Genomic DNA, 21,535 nt, shown 5'->3' on the forward strand with positions numbered 1-21,535 from the left:
AGGAGGAGCAGGAGCAGGAGGAGGAGGAGCAGGAGCAGGAGCAGGAGCAGGAGGAGGAGGAGCAGGAGGAACTGTATCTGACCATTACCTGCCTTTTAATCCCCTTTCCCTAACTGGGCTGCCTTGCCTAGCCATACTAGGAGAAGATGCATCTAGTCTGACTGCAGCTTGGTATGTCAAGGTGAGTCGATATCCATGAGAGGCCTCCCCTTTTCTGAGGAGAAAGAGAAGTCAGGAAGATGGTGGGGAGGGGAGGGGAGAGAAAGAAGAACCAGAAGATCACAGGAAGTGAGGTGAGAGGGAGGGACTGAGTGGAGGGGAGGGAAGGGAAGCTATGATCCAGATATAAAGTAAATACGTTAATTAATAAAATAATAATAATATGAAAAAAATCTACCATACAACATATTGTACATTACTAATACAAAATCTACTTGGATGTCTCTATTAATAATAGTCCATTTGAAACTCAAGAAGAAGGAAGACCAAAGTGTGGATACTTCAATCCTTCTTAGACAGGGGAACAAAATACCAAGTTCAGAGCAGAGACTGAAGGAAGGACCATCCAGAGACTGCCCTACCTGGGGATCCATCTCATAAACAACCATCAAACCCAGACACTATTGCAGATGCCAACAAGATTTTGCTGACAGGAGCCTGATATAGCTGTCACCTGAGAGGATCTGCCAGTGCCTGACAAATACAGAAGTGGATGCCAACTCTTGGATGGAACACAGGACCCCCCCCCCTAATGAAGGAGCTAGAGAAAGTACCCAAGGAGCTAAAGGGTCTGCAACCCTATAGGAGGAACAACAATATGAACTAACCAGTACCCCCAGAGCTGTGTCTCTAATTGCATATGTAGCAGAGGATGGCCTAGTGGGCCATCAAAGGGAAGAGAGGCCTTTGGTCTTGGGAAGATTATATGCCCCAGTACAGGGGAATGTCAGGGCTAGGAAGCAGGAGTGGGTGGGTTGGGGAGCAGGGCAGGGGGAGGGTATAGGGGACTTTCAGGATAGTATTTGAAATGTAAATGAAGAAAATATCATCCCAGCCCGTGGTTGGAATCCTTTAGCCTCCTAGGGTGTGTCCGCAGTCTCCTCCCCACCCTGACCTCCCTTAGGACACGTTACATTCAGAGCTTTCAGTAAGGTTTGGCCACAATGAAGTTAGACACGAAGTATCAGATTAACAAATCATACGTTTGCCAGTTTAAATGAAATCATAAAATATATCTTTCTAAAACCCCCAAGCACTGACTTTATAGCTAATGTTGGCTGTACACTTAAAACGCTTAGAAAGTGTGACATTTTTATTTTTGCCCTAACTGACATACGTTAGACATCCAATTAAAGTTTGATGCCATTCCCATGGCAAATGCCAACAACAGTTCTGACCACAATTAGCATGGTGTGGATGCTATGGGGCAGGTAGGCAAGCACCTTGGACTCTTCGGTTCCCTGGAGCCCTCCCTCCCTTGCCAGCAGCACCAGGGAATGCCATCTTTGTGGGGTAGAGAGAACCTTATTTCCTTCTCCCCCAAGCATCTCGTTTATACATCACTTCTTTCCTGGTACTACATTTTTTTCTATACACACATATTTTGTTTATAAATATCCTTAACTAAATTAGTAAGTTGAGGAAACAGTATTTGGAAGTAAGAAATTATAAGTTTCAAATATCTTCTATATGGCTTACCATAAAATTAGCATTCGCATCCCAGTTAACGCAACAATTAAATGTAAGCTACACTTACTGTATTCAGGTTTTGTCTATGACCATTTCCCAACTGAAAGTTATATTTCAGTAGTTCTAAGCTCTGTTAACTTTAAACTCTGACATTATGAATGTTCATCATGGGGCACTTAATTTCCTAAAATGTGTATTGTAGGAGCTGTGTTTGCTCATATCAAATTGTAAATGTCACCAATGAGAGAAGCTTAGCACAAATGCTTGCCACAGTGGCAATTAACATTCTTTTACTGGACTTTCCTGACTTGGTTCTATAGTCTTCCTGGCATGGGAAGAGTGTGGAATCATGGGAAAGGTGTTGCATCACGGGAAGGGCATTGCATCATGGGAAGCTAGTGGCACCATGGAAGAGCATGGCCTCACAGGTGTGGCATCACCAGCTAGAAAGACAGACCCTTCGAGTTAGCTTGTACTACTGAAAGGACAATACACCTTGTAATCCAACAGACTTCTGTTTTGAAAACTCATGTAAATTTAAAACGAAACCTCCAACAGTAACAGCTATGCGTTACTCATTCCTGGGTCCTCTCAACACCTCGTCAGAGCTTTCTAGATGGGGAGAGCCCAGCAGTGTTAGCAGAAGACAAAACTTTCCTGTACACATCTTTCACGAAAGGCCAGATCTCACTGCAATCAAATACAGCATGAAGTTTCTAAGAAGTCAGCAAGGTGTTGCTCTTCACTGGGCTAGTGAAGTACATCTCTACCAGAATATACACTGGGGTGTGGCACATAATGAGCCCATTAAGTGTAAGTTCTCTGCAACAATGAGAATGTGTTCATGTATAAGCAGAGCTATAGTTTAAGTCAGTTTGGCAGAAGCCAAGATCCACACCTACTATAAACACGGAAAGTCCCATAGAAGAATGTCCAAAGTCTATGGTTGCAGGTGATAAAAGTTTAACCCAGATACAGTTAAGCAAAGAAAGGGCAACTATGTATTGCTTTATGGACTGGAGAAGTTCTTACACATGGCTGAAGTGAAGAGGTAGCCTTTCTCCCTCCCCAGACTCTTCTATTACCTGTGCTGGCTTCATTTGCAGTATGGCCCTCTGTTGGACCTTAAGAAGACTAATGTGTGACAATGTGTGAACCACACACTTCTCCCAGGGCAGGAAGCAAGATATTGTGATAGACAGCACCTCAAGAACACAGGTAGAGAATTTTCTAAAAGAAGGACACTCTGGTGAGCTGAAATTCTAAGTGCTAATTCCCCCTCTATGGTAAGCTAAAAATAAAATCATCACTGTGTCAAATTAAGACTATGTGCAGTTAACATAGTCTTTGTTTATTGTAGAGAAATCATATTTACCAAGTATATTAAAGAAGAGTGTCTAGCAGGCAGGCACATAATAAATATTAGCTAAATTTTGATTAAAATTTAATTTTCATGATATGTAGATACTATTTAAGATTGGGGTACAAAGTGTAAAAATTAAACAGTAAATTCCAAAACCAAAATTACAAACTGGGTCACTATATCTTCAAACACCTCCACTGTCTGAGCAATTGGAAGCTTTTTAAAGTCTCTTTGCTTTAGGTAAAATGGACAAAATTAAACAGATCTATGGGAAATTGTTTATCACACATCTTCAAAGGATTTTACAAGATTTAAACTAATACCTGAAATTCTTCTGGGGATATTAGGTCACAGCACACTGCTGGAGAACACGATATGTCATGTAAATTTTGCTTTTATTTCGTCAGATGATGGAATGATACGAAAGCCAGACCTAAACTCTGCGAATATACTACTCAGAAATACCCATGTCCTTCTCTGGTCTAACTAACCCCAGGCCTAGGCCTGGAAGGTTCTTGCCTCTGCACAATCCAATCTTCCAAGCTGACTGATCCAGTCTGGCTTCTCTCAGTTCTGATTGAAATGTTCTGCTTGACCTCATACTAATTTGGGCTCTAATCTTCTGGCTCCTTCTCATTCTTTGGCTCATTCTGTCTTCACCTGTGTCTAGCTTGTTCTTTCTGCAAATTTCATCCTCTCTCTCTCTCTCTCTCTCTCTCTCTCTCTCTCTCTCCCTCCCTCCCTCCCTCCCTCCCTCCCTCTCTCCCTCTTTTTCTCTCTGCTCTTAAGTAAACTCTCTTTCCTATGAAAGTTGGGCATATCCCATCTCTGACTCATTCTGTCAAATCTTTCTCTGATTCATCATTTTGTCTGCCCTTCAATTAGATGTCATTTTCAAACATGGCTGCTTCCTTCTACACACTAACCTTACCTTCATTGCTAGGGATTAAAGGTGCATACTAAGGGCATGTCTGTATTTCAGCCAGATCATGCTGCATTCTGGCCAGATCATTTAGGCTTAGAAGGCCTTTGGATGTGATCCCTTGGATTAAAATTCCTTTATAACATCAGAAAGCCAACTCTGTTTTGTCATATGCCCAGGAAAGAGGATATCGTGTGTGTGTGTGTGTGTGTGTGTGTGTGTGTGTGTGTGTGTGTGGTCACAGCAGCCGATTGCAGTCATAAGGACTGGATATACCATCCTACAACCAAAGTACTCCCACAAAAAATTATCCAGCATTTCCCTCAATGTTCAGAAGTCCTGTGAACAACACTGAAAGGAGACACAGTGATCACTAACAGAGTCAGGGGGATGAAACATGAAGAGTAACTGTTGGCATTTGCTCTAATGTTTCCATTTTAGAAACAATCCTCTGGGGTATACATCACTTAGCAATGGGAAAATCTAATCAGTATTGACTACTGCTAAATGGTTTACATTGTATCACATGACTGAGGACACCACTACATTGCACAGAGATCTTCTGCACTGTACAGTCTTGAATTGCACATTGAATGCTGCTTTCTCTGCTCAGAAGGGGTAGTAGAGATTGAGTAGCCCGGGACCCAGGCTTTCGGCCAGCTCCAGCCCCCAAACCCCAGAGGTCTGTAACTGAGAAATTCCCCACCTCTCTGGCTGCCAACAACTCTCCCTCGGAAACAGGGCAGCCAGGAGCATATATCTAATCATTGATCTTCATGAACACTTTGAAAATAAGCCTGGCACAGTACCTGGCAGATGGTGGGCATCCAAAGAGTTAAGCCAAAGTGGAGGTAGGGACAGGAAGGAGAAGGCAGCAGAGAAGGAAGAGAAATTGTGTTTGTTTGCATTTGTTTGATTTTGTTTTTTCAAGTCAGGATTTCTCTGTGTAGCCCTGGCTGTCCTGGAACTCACTCTGTAAACCAGGCTGGCCTCGAACTCAGAGATCAGCCTGTGTCTGTCTCCAGAGTGCTGGAATTAAAGGTGTGCACCACCATGCCCAACTTGGAAGAAAGGTTTTTAAAAGCATCTTTGCTTGATTCTTGTAGCCCCTAGCCTTTTGGTGCTAAGAGGAAAATGGGGGAAAATCATAATACTTCTTAGAAATATTTTTATACTTTTGTGTCTGTGTGCATGTATGCCACATGTGTTTGTACCCATAAAGGCTGTAAGAGGGCACTGGAGTCACTGGAGTGTGGGTCCTAGGATTTAAACTCTGATCCTCTAAAAAAGCAAGGGCTTTTAGTTGCTGAGCCATCGCTCCAGTCCCATAGCAGTTTTTGACTGGTTGGTTAAAGAACTATTATCTTATTATTTGTGTGTATTGTGAGTTTAGGGGTATTGGTTTTTATTGTTGTTATGTATATATTTATTTTTAACTGTATGTAAGATGGCTGGTTATGTGTACATAAGTTCAGTGCCTTCAGAGGCTAGAGTTATTAAAATTTCCAGGAACTGAAGTTACAGGCAGCTAGAAGCTACCCAATGTCGAGACAGGGACCCAAACCGGGGTCTTCGGTAAGAACAGTATGTGCCTGTATAGGAACTCAGAGAGACTGCAGCAGCATGCACAGGGACTGCACCCAGTTCTAAGCTGAGGGGAGAAGGGGACCCATGCTCTCCTACGGCCCCCCAAAGCTATCTCCAACTGATAACCACTTACAAGTTAAAAATTAGTTTTCTCCAAGAGAGTCTCACTGAGAAAACAAGTTGCACATAAGGTTGGCCCCATACACAGAGGTAGATGGCTGTCGCATCTGCAGCCCCTTACCTCCAGAAGGCTCCCATGTGTTTGTTTGTATCTGGGCATTTCCCTTAGCCTTACAGGTCCTCTTGTGTGTATATGGCTCCCGTTTTTGTGCTTTTATAGGATTGCTCTGTGTGTGAGTGAGTGTGTCTCTGCATCTGTCTGTGTTCCTTCTTCTGTTTGCTCTGTCCTATTCCAAAATGTTTGTTTTTGTTTTGTTTTATCATTCCTTAGATGTGATTTGTTTTTGAATGAGAGACAGGGAGGGTATGGAACCAGATGGGAGGGAAAGTGAAGAGGAAGTGAAAGGAGTTGGGGGGGGGAGGGGAAGCCACAATAACATAGTGTGTGAAAAAGGATCTATTTTCAATAAAAATAAAGAACAGTATGTGCTCTTAAACATTAAGCCATCTCTGCGGCCACACCCCACCATCCACAGTCGTTCTTAACCTTCGTCATGGCAAACGCTGCCATGTTCATAGCCTAACGGGAAATCGGTACCGTCCCCTTCACTGACAAGAACTCACAGCATGGCTCTAGTGGGGAACGCCACGTGCAGAGCCTGCTGCAGTTACAGGGATGCACAGCATGTTCTTAACGTAAGGTACCGGACAGCCACGTGTGAAGACAGAGCACACACATGAAACACAACCACAAAGCCCACGTGTGTAAAGTAGAGAACGGAAGAGCAGCATCACAGAATGCCAGTAACTGAACTGCCAACACATGGCTTTGACGCCCAGTGCCCCTGTAATGCAGTGCCCCTGTAACGCCCCTAACGAGGATGCCATCCTAGGCATGCACGCTTGCGGTGAAAGGTGACCTGCCTCAAGAGGCAGTTCATACCTCCTGTGACCATTCACCTGTTCTTCTTACACAGCGTGCTTCAGAACAAGAAAGTGTTCACTGGGAAGACACCATCAGGAAGGTTGAGGAATTAGTTACAGAAGTGTCTATTTGCCAGATTTCCACTGAGGCTTCCTTAGTAAGGTATTAAATGTTGCTCAGTGCACCTTTTGCCTTGACACTTTTATTCATGGACATTCCTTCCAGACTACTAAAAACTAGGAAATACAAAGGGGAAAAGGTCTAGAAAGAATTGAGAAAGAGCTATACTGATGAATAGCTACAGCACTCAGTATTGCTAGGACATGTGAGATATAATCTTAGTGTCAGGAATATTCTATACAGAATATAAAAATCTCATTTTAAAGATCAACAACCAATTTTCAGGATTCTACTTACTTTAGTCCAAAATTTAAAAATATCAAACTTGGGGCTGGGGTTGTTCAAGCACTGGGATTCAAGTCAAAACAGCTTTGCTGCTTCCATTTGTTAACTGATGCCCAGGCCACAGTGAGCTCCCAACATTCCAGGTACGCACGGTTCATTTTCAGCATGAACTTGGGCCCTTTAGAATTGGTTGATAATAGAATTGTTCTGTTTGCTATTAATAGATTAATACAGTAGCACTAACGAATCAATTAAATCAGAGTCCCTTCCATCCACCACCACCACCACCAAAGGGCCAAAGCAGGATAAGCCAGCAGGAGCGGAGGTCCCACTTGACTCTTACCACTTGGCCCGCTGGATCTATCCTTGCTGAATCTCTCTCTGTAGGACTGCAGAAGATGGATTTTTCCAACTCACCTGTGTTTTGAGAATGATACCCACAAATATAAGTTTTCACCCACATCCCACTGGATTCTCTCTGATTTGAGCCACCCTCTGGAAAAGCAGTGCAGAGCCATGACCCTTTGTGACAGAATTAGGAGGCTGGGTCACGGATACAAGCTCTTGTGCTCTGTCCCTAGCAGATACGCAAAGAGTAGGTGACTTGAAGCAGGCTAACAAGGTTACTAAGTACCTGGGAACGAGGAACCACATCTGCACCGTTGGGTGTTACTGTACAATACAGTGACGGGAGAAAAATGATTCTGTACCCTCTCACGTGTCTTTTGTGGATTTTTAAAAACACATTACCCATGCAACTTAAAGACTGGATCTGTCCAGTCAGTGCTGACTTATGTTCTTCTTGAGACATACCAGGTAATTAAATCTCTACCACCTTTTTAACACCCACCCACCCCTAACTGGATAAGTCTTACTAAGCAAGCACTATCGGCAGCTTGGACTGCAACAGGAATGTGTGTGTGCATGGGGTGTGTAAATGGGGGCAGGGATGAAGTCATAACAAAACCAGAGATAGGAGAAAGAATGGTGTGGAAGGAATGTGCAAGCCAGGGGTCGGCTGGAGTTCGTGTGGAGAGGGAGCAGGGTGAACGCATGGGTGCTGTATTCCTGGGCTGGGTGATTCCTTCAGACACAGCGTGCTATTGTCCTTTACCTTTGAGAAAGTTAAATTTTGAGAAAGAGAACCCAAAGAGCATTACAGAGAACTCCCCATAAACCAAAATTAGAGGCACTGTGTCTAGAAATGCAAGGTTTCCCCCTGCAGCGGTCCCAGATGACAAAGGCAGAACACGAGCTCCTCACTGCACTGCACGGGAACTTGACTTCTGCAGAGCCAAGAAGGCAGCTCACAGTCAACGCCAAAAGAAAACCATGCAGGGAAAGCCCACACAGAGGGACAGGGGACAGAGACAGGGCTAAGGTCAGAACTCCTGTCCTTGCATCTGTCTACACCAAGGCTTTTCAGATAGGGGTGGCCTCCAGAAAGTGAATCCATGCGCCCAGATCTCCAGAACTACAGATAAGTTGTTCTGACACATCCAGAAAGCGCCCAACTGCCCGGTGATCGATTATGCTTGATCTTAGAAAGTGGGTGGTGTGCCTCGGGTTATAAGAGCAGGTCTGTCACGATGCACAGTGTCACTTTCATAAGGCAGGTTTACAGACATTTATTGACTCTTGTTAAGAGCTGAATGTTCCAAAGTCCGTCAGTGTTTATTCCAAAGCCCTACTAGATTTCTTAGGAAAACTGACTGGATTCCCAAGGGAGTAATGGGCATTAGAATAACCACTTCTTAAACCTGCCCTGCTCGGTTCCCGAGGAACAAACATCAGGAAACAAAACCCAGATTGGGGATCTTGGAGTATCTGAGCTAGATATTAAATTCTGTGAACCCGCTTAAGTGAGAATCACACACTGGTATGACAGATATATGACGGCAAATTCAGAGGCATGACTGGAAAGATTTCGTCTGAAGGGAAGTAAAAAAAATTCCCTGTTTCAGAGTAAGGAGCCTAAGACAGCTCGTTCACACTAATTCTGAAGCCAGCAGCCTACACAGGAGCTACAAGGTTAAGTCAATGCATGCAAGCTCGGGGGGGGGGGGGTGTCTTTAGATGCACACACCTCCACTTGAACTCTTTATGGTCCAGAAACAGGTGCAGCATCTGCCCAATATTTGCTCAAAAATAGTACGCGATATTTAGAGTCTTCTTCACCCAGCTTTTGCTGAGAGGCGAAGAAGCAGCACTCATTTGGTGTGGCTTTATGGTTATACCTGAACCCTCCCGCAAGAACAAAGCAGAGGACACAGGACACGTGAAAGTATCTGCAAACATCCAGTCAGCCTCATTTCGGAACCAACAGCACCCCTGCATGCAATGATTGGGTGTTGCTCCCAAAGCTTGCCAGTTTCAGCTCCGAGGAAGGGGCTCCGGTTTATACAACGGATGAACCGAATGCAATGATTTAAAGAAACTCACAACTAACTCTGAGCTAGATAGTGCCATAGAATATCAGCAGAGGACAATCAGAACCGAGTGTCTGGTGTCGACCTATCACTGACTTTCACACTTGCATTAGATGCACAGTTGGGAATCACAGCTCTGTTCCTTTCTGCTGATTCCCAGCGGGGAAGCCCAAAGCTAACCCTAAGGCAACCTCCACAGTAGAGTCAAGCACCATGGCTTCCGCGCCTTACTTACAGATTTTGCCCTCGTCTCTGGCGAAAGGGAAGCAGCAGAGCTGGCCCATGGTCCCGGTGCTCCTGACGGGCACCCCACCGGGAGGCTGCGGCTACACCAAGGTCTGCTTGGCTGCCGCCTGCAGCCCGGAGCTTAGCGCAGCAGCGCCGAGAGAAAGGGAAGGGAGCTCACAGCCTCACGAAAAGGCTCCTCCTCCTGGCCCTCCAGTTCCAGCGACTGCTCCGGGACGCACTGGCAAGGGAAGTGGCCATATGCTCGCCCAATTCTCCCAGCACCCGAGCCCTAACCGGCCAGAGATGAGGACCACGTGTCAGTCAGCGTGTGTCTTTAAGAAGGTAAAGGAGATAACCTGGGTCTTTACCCACACAGACCAATGCAGCAATTACACGGAATTACACGGAAATTCAAACCAGAATTTTTTTTTTAAAGCCATCGTTTATCTCTGTTATTTAAAAAGGAAGAGCTGCCCAACATACTTTTGTTTGTCGCCTTATGTACAGAGAACACGGCACAGCAGAACGTTATAAATTCCACTTCTTTCAATAAATTCTACTTGTCTCAAGTGCCATTAAATACCCAACAAACTGTAAAACAAAAGAAATGGGGTGGGGGAGGCTGGAATCACCTTTACCTACACTTTACACATATCTTCCATAAGTTCGGATCTTTTTTTTTTTTTAATATTCCCTCGTTCTCTTATTAAATCATTAGTCAACATAATGACATTTGAAATTGTAGCATCCAACATCTTAGTGGCATAGGAAATAACCACGGATCTAGACATAACGCAGAGCACTAGATCAGGGATAAGGGGATCATTCTGACAGAAGCCACAAGGTGACTGCCAAATTCAAGGGCAGCAGAACTACTCATTTCAAGACTCATGATATCATCTGAGATTCATGAGAACATAACAGGCTTCCTGGAGTTGTTTAAAAGCTGTGGTTTGATTCGGGGTGTGGCCATGTATGTTGACACTATAGGAACTAAAGCCTGCTTAGTGCCAGGGGCCCCATTCAGCTTCTTCCTTCTCTTCCATGTGACCTAGTGAGCCCCACACATCAGTCAATCTGCCAGTCACTGCAGTGAAAGGGAAATAAGATGGGAAATTCCCAGTGGATTTGAACATAGCACACAGACCAGAAAAAGAAATTCATCAATCTTACAGATTCTAGATGTTGTGCTGAAAACAAAAAGCTGGCCTGCAGTAGAATATAATTTCAATAGCCTTTTCATACAGAAGTTAACAATACTGGTGACTGGCTTGAGTGGTGCTAGGCAAGCCCTGTGTCTCTACCCCGCCCCTCTCCTTTGAAGGGAGTAACAGGGCCTCTCTATTAGACAGTTAGGTCCTGAACTCTGCAGCCCAGGTGAGTTAAACCAGTGGTCCTCCTGCTTCAGCCACTCTAGTAGCTGGGACTGGAGATGTCAACCACTATGCTAGGCCAGAATTTTGATGCTCCTAAGTTTTATACACATCTTGGGAACTTTTAGAGTATATCAAGTGATATAAGCTATTTCTATGGCTCACAGGGTATATTAATATATACTTCAAGTATTTCTAATTTGCAAGATTAGAAATACTGTAAAGGTCTATGCAATAAGAGCACACATTTAATAAGTGAAATTCCTAGGTCTCTCTACATAATTAAAATATTTGAAACATTACATATCCTTAAGTGGATTTCCCTTTTTTGGAGTATTTTAAACAAAAAATATAATAGTTAGTTTTGCCTGTATTTTATGGAGCCCTCTGTTGGTTACATGTAATATTATATTATATTATATTATATTATATTATATATAATGAACAGTGCTATTCTTTAAGTCATATTTCCCTGTCAGAACCAGGCTGTCAGTTCACAGCTTACTGGCCTATTTAAACTATCCCACTGTTTCCTTTCAGGTTCTTCAATGCATGAGGCAAAACTTTAAACTAAGAAACAAGATGTTGTGTGTAATTATCAAACACTCTTTAAAGTTGTACTATATAGGAAGCTCTTTTTATTTTAATTGCATGTGTACCTACATGCCAGAAGAGGCCATCCGATCCCATTACAGGTAGATGGTTGTGAGCCCCCGTGTGGTTGCTGGGGATTGAACTCAGGACCTCTGGAAGAGCAGCCAGTGATCTTTACCACTCAATTATCTCTTCAGCCCCTGGACCTCTGATGACGAGTAAGCCGCTAGTGCTGCTGCGTTCTAAGACTACGAGCCTCATAGTGCACAGCAAGCACTTTCACAACTGCGTCATCTCCCCAGACCTGACAGGACCTTTAGAATCATAAAACTGTAAGTCTGAATTCAAGATCCGTTGGGTGTTTACAGCCATGAAAGATTAACCTGTCAGAATCTGGGTAGCTTCACTGGTAAATTTATTTTCAAGTTCTAAAACGTCATTGCCACGTAGAAAGCACAGGGGAGAAAGGAAGAAGAGAACAGAACGTCTGTCTATACGTACCTCAGAGGTTGTAGGATCAGCTGGCAATCCTGCCCACTCCTCTGACAGTGCTCTGTCCTGCCAGTGTGCCAGGTTGAGCCCCATCTCCAAATACAAGGCCCCCTTAACTCAAAAAACACCATCCAGCGGGGGACAGCCTTATGGTGAATGTCACCAACTCGACTTTGTTAAATAACCTCCCCCCCCCGGCTGCTGCTTCCCAAGTCCCGTGAGTTGAGCACTGGAAATATGTGTACAGCTAAGGACCAGTATCTGTAGAATATTCTAGAAAGGGCTATACAACCTTCCTGGCATTGCCACAGACACCCAGAGTGAGCTAAGCCGGCTGGGTCTAGGATCTGAGTGCTTCAAAGGCTGAGGCAAGAGGATCTTGGATTTAAAGAAGCCCGGGCAACATAGGTGGACGCCATCTCAACAAACCAAAAGCTAAACTGGTAAAAAGCAATGGTGGATAAACCACAAATAAAAAAAGATAGAAAACCACGGAGAAACTTAAGGCAGGTGCTTAAGAATCTAACACTCGAAGTACTGCCTAGACGCTGGGCGCTCGCAACACTCGGTAGAATATTTTACTTATCTATTTGATCCCTAAAACAGCTCCAGGAAGTATGAGCTAGCCCAAAATCTCCAATTTAAGCTCAGAAAAGTAAGGTGGGGAAAAGCTGGGGTGGGGCACGGAACCAACTTGTCTGGCTCTTTAGGCAAAATGTATGAAATTACGCTGTATGTACAGAAATGAATTGTAGCCAGTCCTCAGGGTAGCACACTTAAAATCTTGACTCTGTTCACCACGTTTCACTACCACAGGCCTTATTAACGCTGCTACCATGATATGATCACATTTGAAGACAGGCGGCCTACAGACAGGTCCCTTTGGAGATGACGCTTAGAGATGCTGCCTCCCACTCATGGAGAGAGGACTCAGTCAGGAGCAAGTGTGTACCCGCACATGCCCAAAAGGAGCTGCCCTGCAGGAGAACAACAACCTCTGCCACTCATTTCCCAGGGCTCTGTGCTTTAGGGAGGAATGGCACACTCACGTTAGCAATACATGGAGGTATACTATGACCAGAAGAGTCTTAAAAGGTCAACCTCACACTGAGGAGGCTGAGGGTCAGCCTGGGCTACACAGTGAGGACGATCTTAAAAATAAAACTGAGAGAGGTTGACCCCAGTGAGGAGGCGTGTCTGGCACACACAGCTTGAGAGCGTTGATATAAACACAAAACTTAACCTTTTCTGCTTGCTTTTCTTGGGAGCCCGGCTGCAGGCAAGTGGTACTTAGGGCACTATATATCTCCTCTAGGATTTGAGGGTTTTCTTATAATGGTCAAAAATGGCAGGAATGAAACCAATACTACAAGGGTGGCAACTGCCTTATGCACACGTCATTTGAAGTATTGTGTCCAGTAGTGTCTCTAATAGACAAATAAGGCCTAACTATGATGCAACCACTCTCTGCTCATCTTTTTCTATTTGTGACTGATTATATATTTACACACACACACACACACACACACACACAGACACACACACACACAGGTATATGTGGACTTCAGAGCACTTTTGAGAAAAAGTCCTACTCAAAATAAAGAGCAAATCTTTCTGTCCTGACTCTGAAGCCAGAGCTGTCAGTGAACACCTGCACACGCCGCGCTTAGCTCTGAGGCTGAGAGTCCACCAGTTCTTAGCCAGCCTGGGCTGCACAGGGAGAGACCCGGTTTCATAAAACCATCTGATTAATTATTTAATGTGACTATAAAGCTATATAAATTGTTGTGGTGGTTGTCATCAATTCCTGCCCCTCAGCCTTTCAGCTGATTGGTTAAAAAATTAAAACGAGTTGAATAGCTTGTGGAAACTTAAGAAAGAAAATAAAAAGAGTCCTTTATTCAAAATAGTGATAAGAAAAAGGACATTAAAGCCTAAAAAGCATGATGAGAGGAAAGACCTGCTCTATCACTCCAAATTCTGGAACAGATATGCATTTAAAACAAGGAGCACCGCGTGCAGATTCTGTGATACAGTGGGTGACACACAAAAGAAACTGTTAAGAGAAAAATGCCACAGCTCCGATGGAACATAAGCTAAGGCCCTAGACGAGCTAGAGGGAGGGCTCAGTCAGCAAAGTGTTTGCAATGCAAGCATGAGGATCTGAGTTCAAACCCCCAGTGTGACGCAAAAGCTGGGCAAGGTAGCATGTGCCACAAGGCGGAGAAAAGGATGTCCCTTGGGCTCGCTGCCAGTTAGTATGGTGAAATTGGCAAGCTCCAGATACAGTGGGAGAGACCTGGTCTCAAAAAATGGGAGGATAACACCCTATCTTGACCTCTGGTCTACACACACACACACACACACCCACACACACACAGGCCTATGCACCTGCACACATATGCACACATGATATATATGAACATGTACATATACACATAAATGCTTAATAAAGTTATTGAACAAAAATCACAAGCACTAAGATCTCAAAAAGACAAATTATTGCACCTGAAGGAAATAGGATAATCATACCCAACGCGGTATTTTATTTCTTTATGTTTGTTTGTTTGTTTAGAGACGGGTCACTAGACAAAGCTGGCCTCCACTAGCCACAGAGCCAACCATGATTCTGAGCTTTAGATCCTCCTGGATCCACCTCCCATGTGCTGGTCCATGGGCGTGTGTCCCCACTCCTGGTGCTGAAATGAAGCATGAGGTTTTTCTGGGAAAGCACTCTTCCAACTGAGCTACACCCAAAGCCTGATTTCTCTATGTTCACAGAAGAAAAACAAATTCATAGTTGTTGCGAAAATTCAATTCTGTTGCGCAGAGCCAGAAGGTACACTACTGCATCTTCGTAGTCTTTCTGTAGCTAAAACAAAAGATTCAGAAGCGACATCCTGGGATACTGATATGCAAACACTGTCCTTATCTCATCTGTAAGGGGAAGGAAAGGCTATACTATACACACCCTTTAGGAGATCCTGTCAGTCTGTCTGCTTAGACCTGGCTCTGAAGTGTGTGACTCCTCACTGGCTTGTCACTCCTACTGAATCAGATCCCAGCAGACTTCCTGCCTCCCTTTACAGTACTTTCTTTCTTTTTGTAAGTTAAAAGTTATAGAAATGTGTAGTTGTAAATTGCCATTCTCTGTGTAATTTTAGCATGTAATTGGAAAGAGATTTCTTTTTTCCTATAAAGCATACGGAAGAAAAATATAATGAGCCATCCAAAGCATATGTGAGTTAAGGGAAGGGCGGAGATACATAGGATATAAAATACGTCTCTATTTGGTTTTGTGCTGTGGTTTTGAAACAAAGTCTCACTCTATAGTGCAGGGTAGCCACAATTCACAGCAATCCTGCCTTAGCTTCCCAGGTGATGGGGCTGTAGATAGGAGCCTCCCCAGCCCAGCTCATTCTTTACCAATTCATCCACAACGGGTAACTAAGATCTCATCTAATGAAGTGCTGCTTGATGCCAGTTCTCAAATGCCTCCCCATGGTTACTATCGGTCTGTTCTTCCATGCAAATGCTGCCCAGCTTTAAACAACACGTGTAGCCAAAGCCCTTTCCTGTGCTGAGAAGTAAGTTACATGGGAGACTCACCTCCCTGCTCAGAGGGCAAAGAGCACGGGCAGACGGCTAACGGTGGTGACAAGGGGGTCTGATACTCAGCATTTCCAGCTTGCCACACACCAGTCACCACAATGAACACATTCCACGTGCTCATACAGGAGGCACAGGGGAAGTTCAACCAATCAGAGCAGATGAGAACGCAGGGTCCAAAAGAGGGCGAGCCCTCTATTTTCAGCTATAGACCCAGAAGAGCAAGAAAACCCAACATTGCCAAGGGAGGATCCCTGCCTTTCAGTGACTTCACCAAGATCCATCATCTACATAAACTGTCCAGCCATGCTTTCTATAGTCTGTCCTTTGGGGATATTAACAACACAATCCCAAAAACCGACACATGTTACTTACTCACGGGTAAGCGAAGTGTTTGGATGTTAAAAGCTTCTTTGAAAACAAAGGAAAGGCATGACGTATACTGTAGGCTAGTATCCTTGCTTGGCTCCCATTGAGTGAGTCCAGTACAGCCATTGCCACCTTAAATTGTAATTGACTGTTTGCTTGACCTCCCACTACAAAGGCAACCCAAGAGAGAGGTTCCTGCTGGCCCACCTTTGATGGTCAATGCACAGCATAATGTCTGCCACTTACCAGATTCAAAATTATCTGCTTAATAAACTGAATGATACATTGTAGCAATCCAAACTAGACCCATGATGTTGTTCTAAAGTAAAGGAGAAGCCTTTATGTACACAATAGTTAACAATGTTTCAGCTGCCTACAGGGAGCTGTGAATGAACCAATAACACAGGCAGAATGAATGAACTAACCCTGAACACAATTCTGTGATAACTACAGCCCTTTGCTCGCTACTGTTGCACTTCACGCCATTCCTGGATTAAGGACTTGATACAAGAAAAGAGAACGGCAACTGGATTTTCATATGGAGTTGGAAGATGAAAATTTTACTTCCTTACCATTTAATCAGACGAGCAGTAATAACAATCTGGCTATAACAAAAGCTGCAATTTTGCACAAAATAGCTGAAGTATGGACCCACCCACTGAAGGAACTGCATAGGTTACCCAGACATCAGGCTCAACGCCAGATCTCAGGGTACTCTCTCCCATTGGAAAAGACGGCCAGTAAGGACAGTTTACAAATTCTTCAGTACACTGAGTGCCTTGACCCTCCTAAGAATCTGAATTCTTGTTGCCTGTATTCCCAATACAGACTAAAAACAAACAAACAAACAAACAAAAACCCCAGCATTTTCTTTTTCTTTTACTAACCTTTCCTTAAGTCCTCACCTGGGCTCAGGAAAGCCACACAATCGGTCACAAGGCAGCAATTATAATGAGCACAGCATAGTCAGGCCTGATGTTAACAGCGTCTGTATGACCTCATTCAGCATCCACAGGAGATGCAGGAGATCACAACTACTGTCCTCATTTTATAGATGGCTTGGGGTCAAGGGCTGTGCACAAAGCTGTGGACGTGGGAAGCAGCAACACAATGAGAAAAGGGCCTGAGTTTACCTCGCTCACTGGGTTTTCAGCTCTGCACTCTGCTCTCTCGCTAATGTGATCTCTCTCTCTCTCTCTCTCTCTCTCTCTCTCTCTCTCTCTCTCTCTCTCTTCTAGCCCCAGTTCTTCCACCCCTCACTAATGTGGAGAAGAACTGACTGTGTATGACAACTGTGTCTCCTATGATCTCCTTTCATTACCAGATTATTTTGAATAATATATACATTTGTCAACTTTATCACAGCTAACACAACTAAACCATCTTCATCTATGTCTGTATATACACTATGCACTCACAGGCATCATGATAGTTGCTTGTCTTTGTCGACTGGATTTATAATGCTTTGACCCTTTAATACAGTCCCTCATGCTGTGATGACACCCAACCATAAAACTTTTTCCATTGCTACTTCATAACTGCAATTTTGCTACTGTTGGGAATCATAATGCAAATTTCTAATATGTAGGGTGTATTTTTATTGGAACAAAGTGACCCAAAGCTGTCACAGCCCATTGGTTGGCACTGATTTAGAATATTTAGAGAGAGACGTACTTCTGTGTATCTCTGATGGGTGTGTCCTCTCTGATGGGTGTGTCCGGAGGGGATTGGCTGGGGAAAAAAGACCCACCCTGAAAGAACACCATCCCACAGGCTAGGAGCCTTGATGGAATAAAAAAAGGGAAGTAAGGGGGCCTGGGGACATGGAACTCTTTAGAAGTGTTTGCAGCAGAAACATGAAGACCTGAACTCAATCCCCAGCACCCATATACAAAAGCTGGATATGGTGGCACTCAACTGTAATCCCAGCAGTGGGGAGACAGAAACAGGAAGATTCTTGGGGTCTGTTCGGCAGCTGATCTAGCTGAGTCTGCTAGCTCAGAGTTTAGAAGACTACTCTGCTCAAAATATTTAGTGAGCAACTGAGGCAGCCACCTGATCATCTGACAGGCCAGTTAAAATACTGCGAGCCACCCCAGGACTAATGTTCTCGGTTACAGATCTGAAAGCTTTGTCTGGATATGAGCAAGCAGCTTCGCAACCTATACTTATGGCATAGATACATATATGCCATATCAAACATTACAGAAACCTACATGTGCATCCTTGCTTTTGAAATGCAGTTCTGATCATGAACCAATCTAACGGAGGCTCAGGAATAATGCAAGTCTTTAATGGTAATTTAATAATACATATAAAAGCAGGTGCTCTGTTATTAGAAAAGTAAGAATATGTTTGTAGTAAGTACTCCAAACTTATACACACATATGTAACACCACATGTCAGAACTATATGCCGAGCATTTAGAAAATATTATTAAGTCGTAGTTGGGATAGTGAAACTTTTATCATAGACAGCATGGTAGTGTGATGGATTAGCTAGACTGACTACTGGCAACAGGATACCCTCATATTCATTTCCTATTTTTTTAAACATTTATTTTACTTTCTTTCCAATTTCACATATGCATGCCTTGCATACAGACCCCCTCCCCCTCCCACCTCCCCATAAGTCTCTCTCTAGCACTCACGTATATCTATTTCATTGTATGACTCAAGGTTAACCAGGGCCATCCATGTGCCTGTGGTTTACAGCCATCCATGGGAGCCTGGTGGGCTCAGAATACAGTGATAGGGTACACAACTATAGATGGTGATTCTCCCTCTCCAGGACATATGAAAAGCCAGGAGTGCAGAGGTGGGTTAGCGCCCGGGAGCCCCTCCCCCTTTCCTTGACTGACTGTTGATAGGACCCATCTTGGGTGTGTCCAGCGCACATGACTACAATGGATGTGAGTTCATGATTAAATGCTGGATTTTAGCTTTATCTCCTGGCAGTTATATAATTCCCTGCATTGTTTTTATTTTTAGTTCTTTGAGAATTTCATAAACGTACTTTAATCACACTCACCAGCCTACTCCCACGCAACTTGTATCCTCTTGGTTTCCTTGTTTTAAGAGCACCAAGTACAATTTGTACTGCCCAGATGCTCTTGGACACACTGCCACCCCATGGAGAACGACTGCCCTATCAGTGGCTACACAAAGAAAACCAACTCCCCTGTACAGAATTTTATTCATAACTTTTTCTTTTTAAAACTGGCAGTTCAATATTTTAACTTTTTGAAAATACACTTCAAATTGAAGGCTCCCCAAATGACTCACAAGGTGATCTATCACCGCTGCACCCTAGTCAAACAGCTGATTTTGTCAGAAGAGATTTGCCACTTAGCACTGCCTCTTTAATCCACGCCTCCCAAGATGTCTAATAAAGCACAAGGTGAGACCTCACACCGGCAGATGGATGGATTTTCAGACTAGCCTAGACCACAACTGCCGCTTTGTGCCAGCATCCAGATTAACATTTGATAGGCCAGTTAGAATATTGTGAGCCACTCCAGGATTAATCTTCTCAGTTACATATCTTAAGGCTTTGTCTGACTCAGACAAATATAAAGAAATGACCCAAGAATTCCAATGTTAGGTTGCTCTTCATCCAGGTAAGGGGCATGAAAAAATGAAATTTCAAATTTCTTCTTGGAAAACAAATGTTTTATCAAAAAAGTATATGAAAACCGAGTTTAAAAAGGAATGGCTATCAACTAATATATAATATTTAACATATCAAAAGCTCAACTTTTTTAACAATATTGTACTTGTTAAATAAGGTCATGTGAGGCGTGGCCAAGCCAGAAGAGTCTTGGTTTTCTTCTTTTTATCACAGCACAGTAGTAAATAGATCCTTCTTTTCCATTTACATAATATACCATGCAGATGGTAAACTATAGTCAACCAATTTATGTTACAAAGGAAATAATCAAGTATCTCGCATTGTGTTGTCATTAAACTATGTGATACTTTTAAACAAACAAACAAAAATGTCCAGTTAACTGAAGCTGTCAAACAAGAAATGGAATGCAGCTCCCTGGGATGGCAGCCTGATCTCCATCCTAACTGCTTAAGATGGAGTCACCGTAGTCAGCCTAAAATGGGAAAGGTTCTTAATCATTTCCCCATTGGCCTCTGCAAGAGAAACAAAAACTTCCCCACTTACCTCCATCACAAAACAGTGTTAGATTACAGAGTCTAGGTTTTATAAGATGGTTACTTTCTAGATACAGCTGTGTCCCTGAGAGACTGATGTATTTTTGCAGTGGTTACATTTTTACCTCGGAACTTTCAAATGGAAGTGAAGTGGGGAGATGGGGAAAAAGTAAGACAGAAAATTAAACTAGTTTATATTTGAATACAGTGTCGCAAGTACCATTAAAACTACTCTATCGAAATAATATTGGCCATAATTCTGAAAGCCAAAATCCACGACTTCTTAGACCCAGTAATTGCAGCAGGCTTTGAAATGCTTTACCTTAAGGGTTCTTTGTGAGATTCAAAGTTTTTAACAGTTTCTCCTTCCACGGAGTTTTATATGGGGTTATGCTTATAGATATTTACTGAATTCCAGAGAGCTGTGAAGAGTCCTTTCTGCTGTCGGTACTCGAGCCTGACACGTTGTGATGTCTTCAAGTTAGGTCACAATGAACTTCTCGTCCTTTACATACAGGTCCTTTCCTCTCTCTTGGTCCTCCAGTGGATCTTTGTCCCCTACGTGAGCTTGTAAATCCATTGAGTTAACCGACACCTTCCAGGTTTCAGCACAACTGCATCATATGACATGGAAAACTCACCCCCAGTACCGTCACCCCCTCTCACTAGACAGGCTTGGCGTGTGGACCGGCCGGGAACAGAGGTTAGAGGCTGGGCTGTTGGATCTGATCTCTGTCCTGATGGTGATGATGCCTTCCCAGAGCATCTACAGGTAAAACCTCCTTCCCTGCGTGATCTGGATGTGTGTGGCCTTCGCTTCACACACCACAGAGCAGGGTTTTCTACATTTTATATGACGACGTGACAGATAAAAACCAAACCAGGAAGACAGTTCATTGTCACACGCGACAATCTCCACTCCTATGCACATGATTTCCTGTTAAAAACTGGGGGAAATACTTTAAGTTTAGGACGTTGGCACACGTGTGGTAACAGAGTTGAGATTTCCAGCATTCTTCTCACCCTCTCTTGTAGCTGGAGCATGGGTCAAAGTGAGAGATGAATGGCGGGCGGGCGCAGCAGCAAGCATCCTTGCCCTCTGACTCACCCCACCAGAGCTGGGTTCCCAAATTCTACTTCAGAATCTGCAGTGCCAATTGTACAAACTATGACAAGTCTGTGTTTTTATTTTTTTAAAAAAACACCTGTCAGTACCATAGTCTGTCAATTATCAGTACCATAGTCTGTCAATTATCAGTACCATAGT

General features: G+C 43.6%; 1 protein-coding gene across 5 annotated transcripts in view; it reads right to left on the minus strand.

Annotated features, from left to right (window-relative positions):
• Positions 1-21,535, minus strand: part of Akap7 (A-kinase anchoring protein 7) — a 128,761-nt gene that overhangs the window by 19,918 nt on the left and 87,308 nt on the right. The window contains exon 1 of one of the 5 annotated variants that reach the window (XM_021221367.2): positions 9,676-9,886. The exons of the other annotated variants lie outside the window; for them this stretch is intronic. Within the exon in view, the coding sequence (XP_021077026.1) occupies positions 9,676-9,724 (49 nt within the window). The 5' untranslated portion in view covers positions 9,725-9,886. Of the gene's footprint in view, positions 1-9,675; positions 9,887-21,535 lie in introns of those variants that run through there. 5 annotated transcript variants of the gene reach the window in all.

This window comes from Mus pahari, chromosome 21, assembly GCF_900095145.1.
Source record: "Mus pahari chromosome 21, PAHARI_EIJ_v1.1, whole genome shotgun sequence".
NCBI lineage: Eukaryota > Metazoa > Chordata > Mammalia > Rodentia > Muridae > Mus > Mus pahari.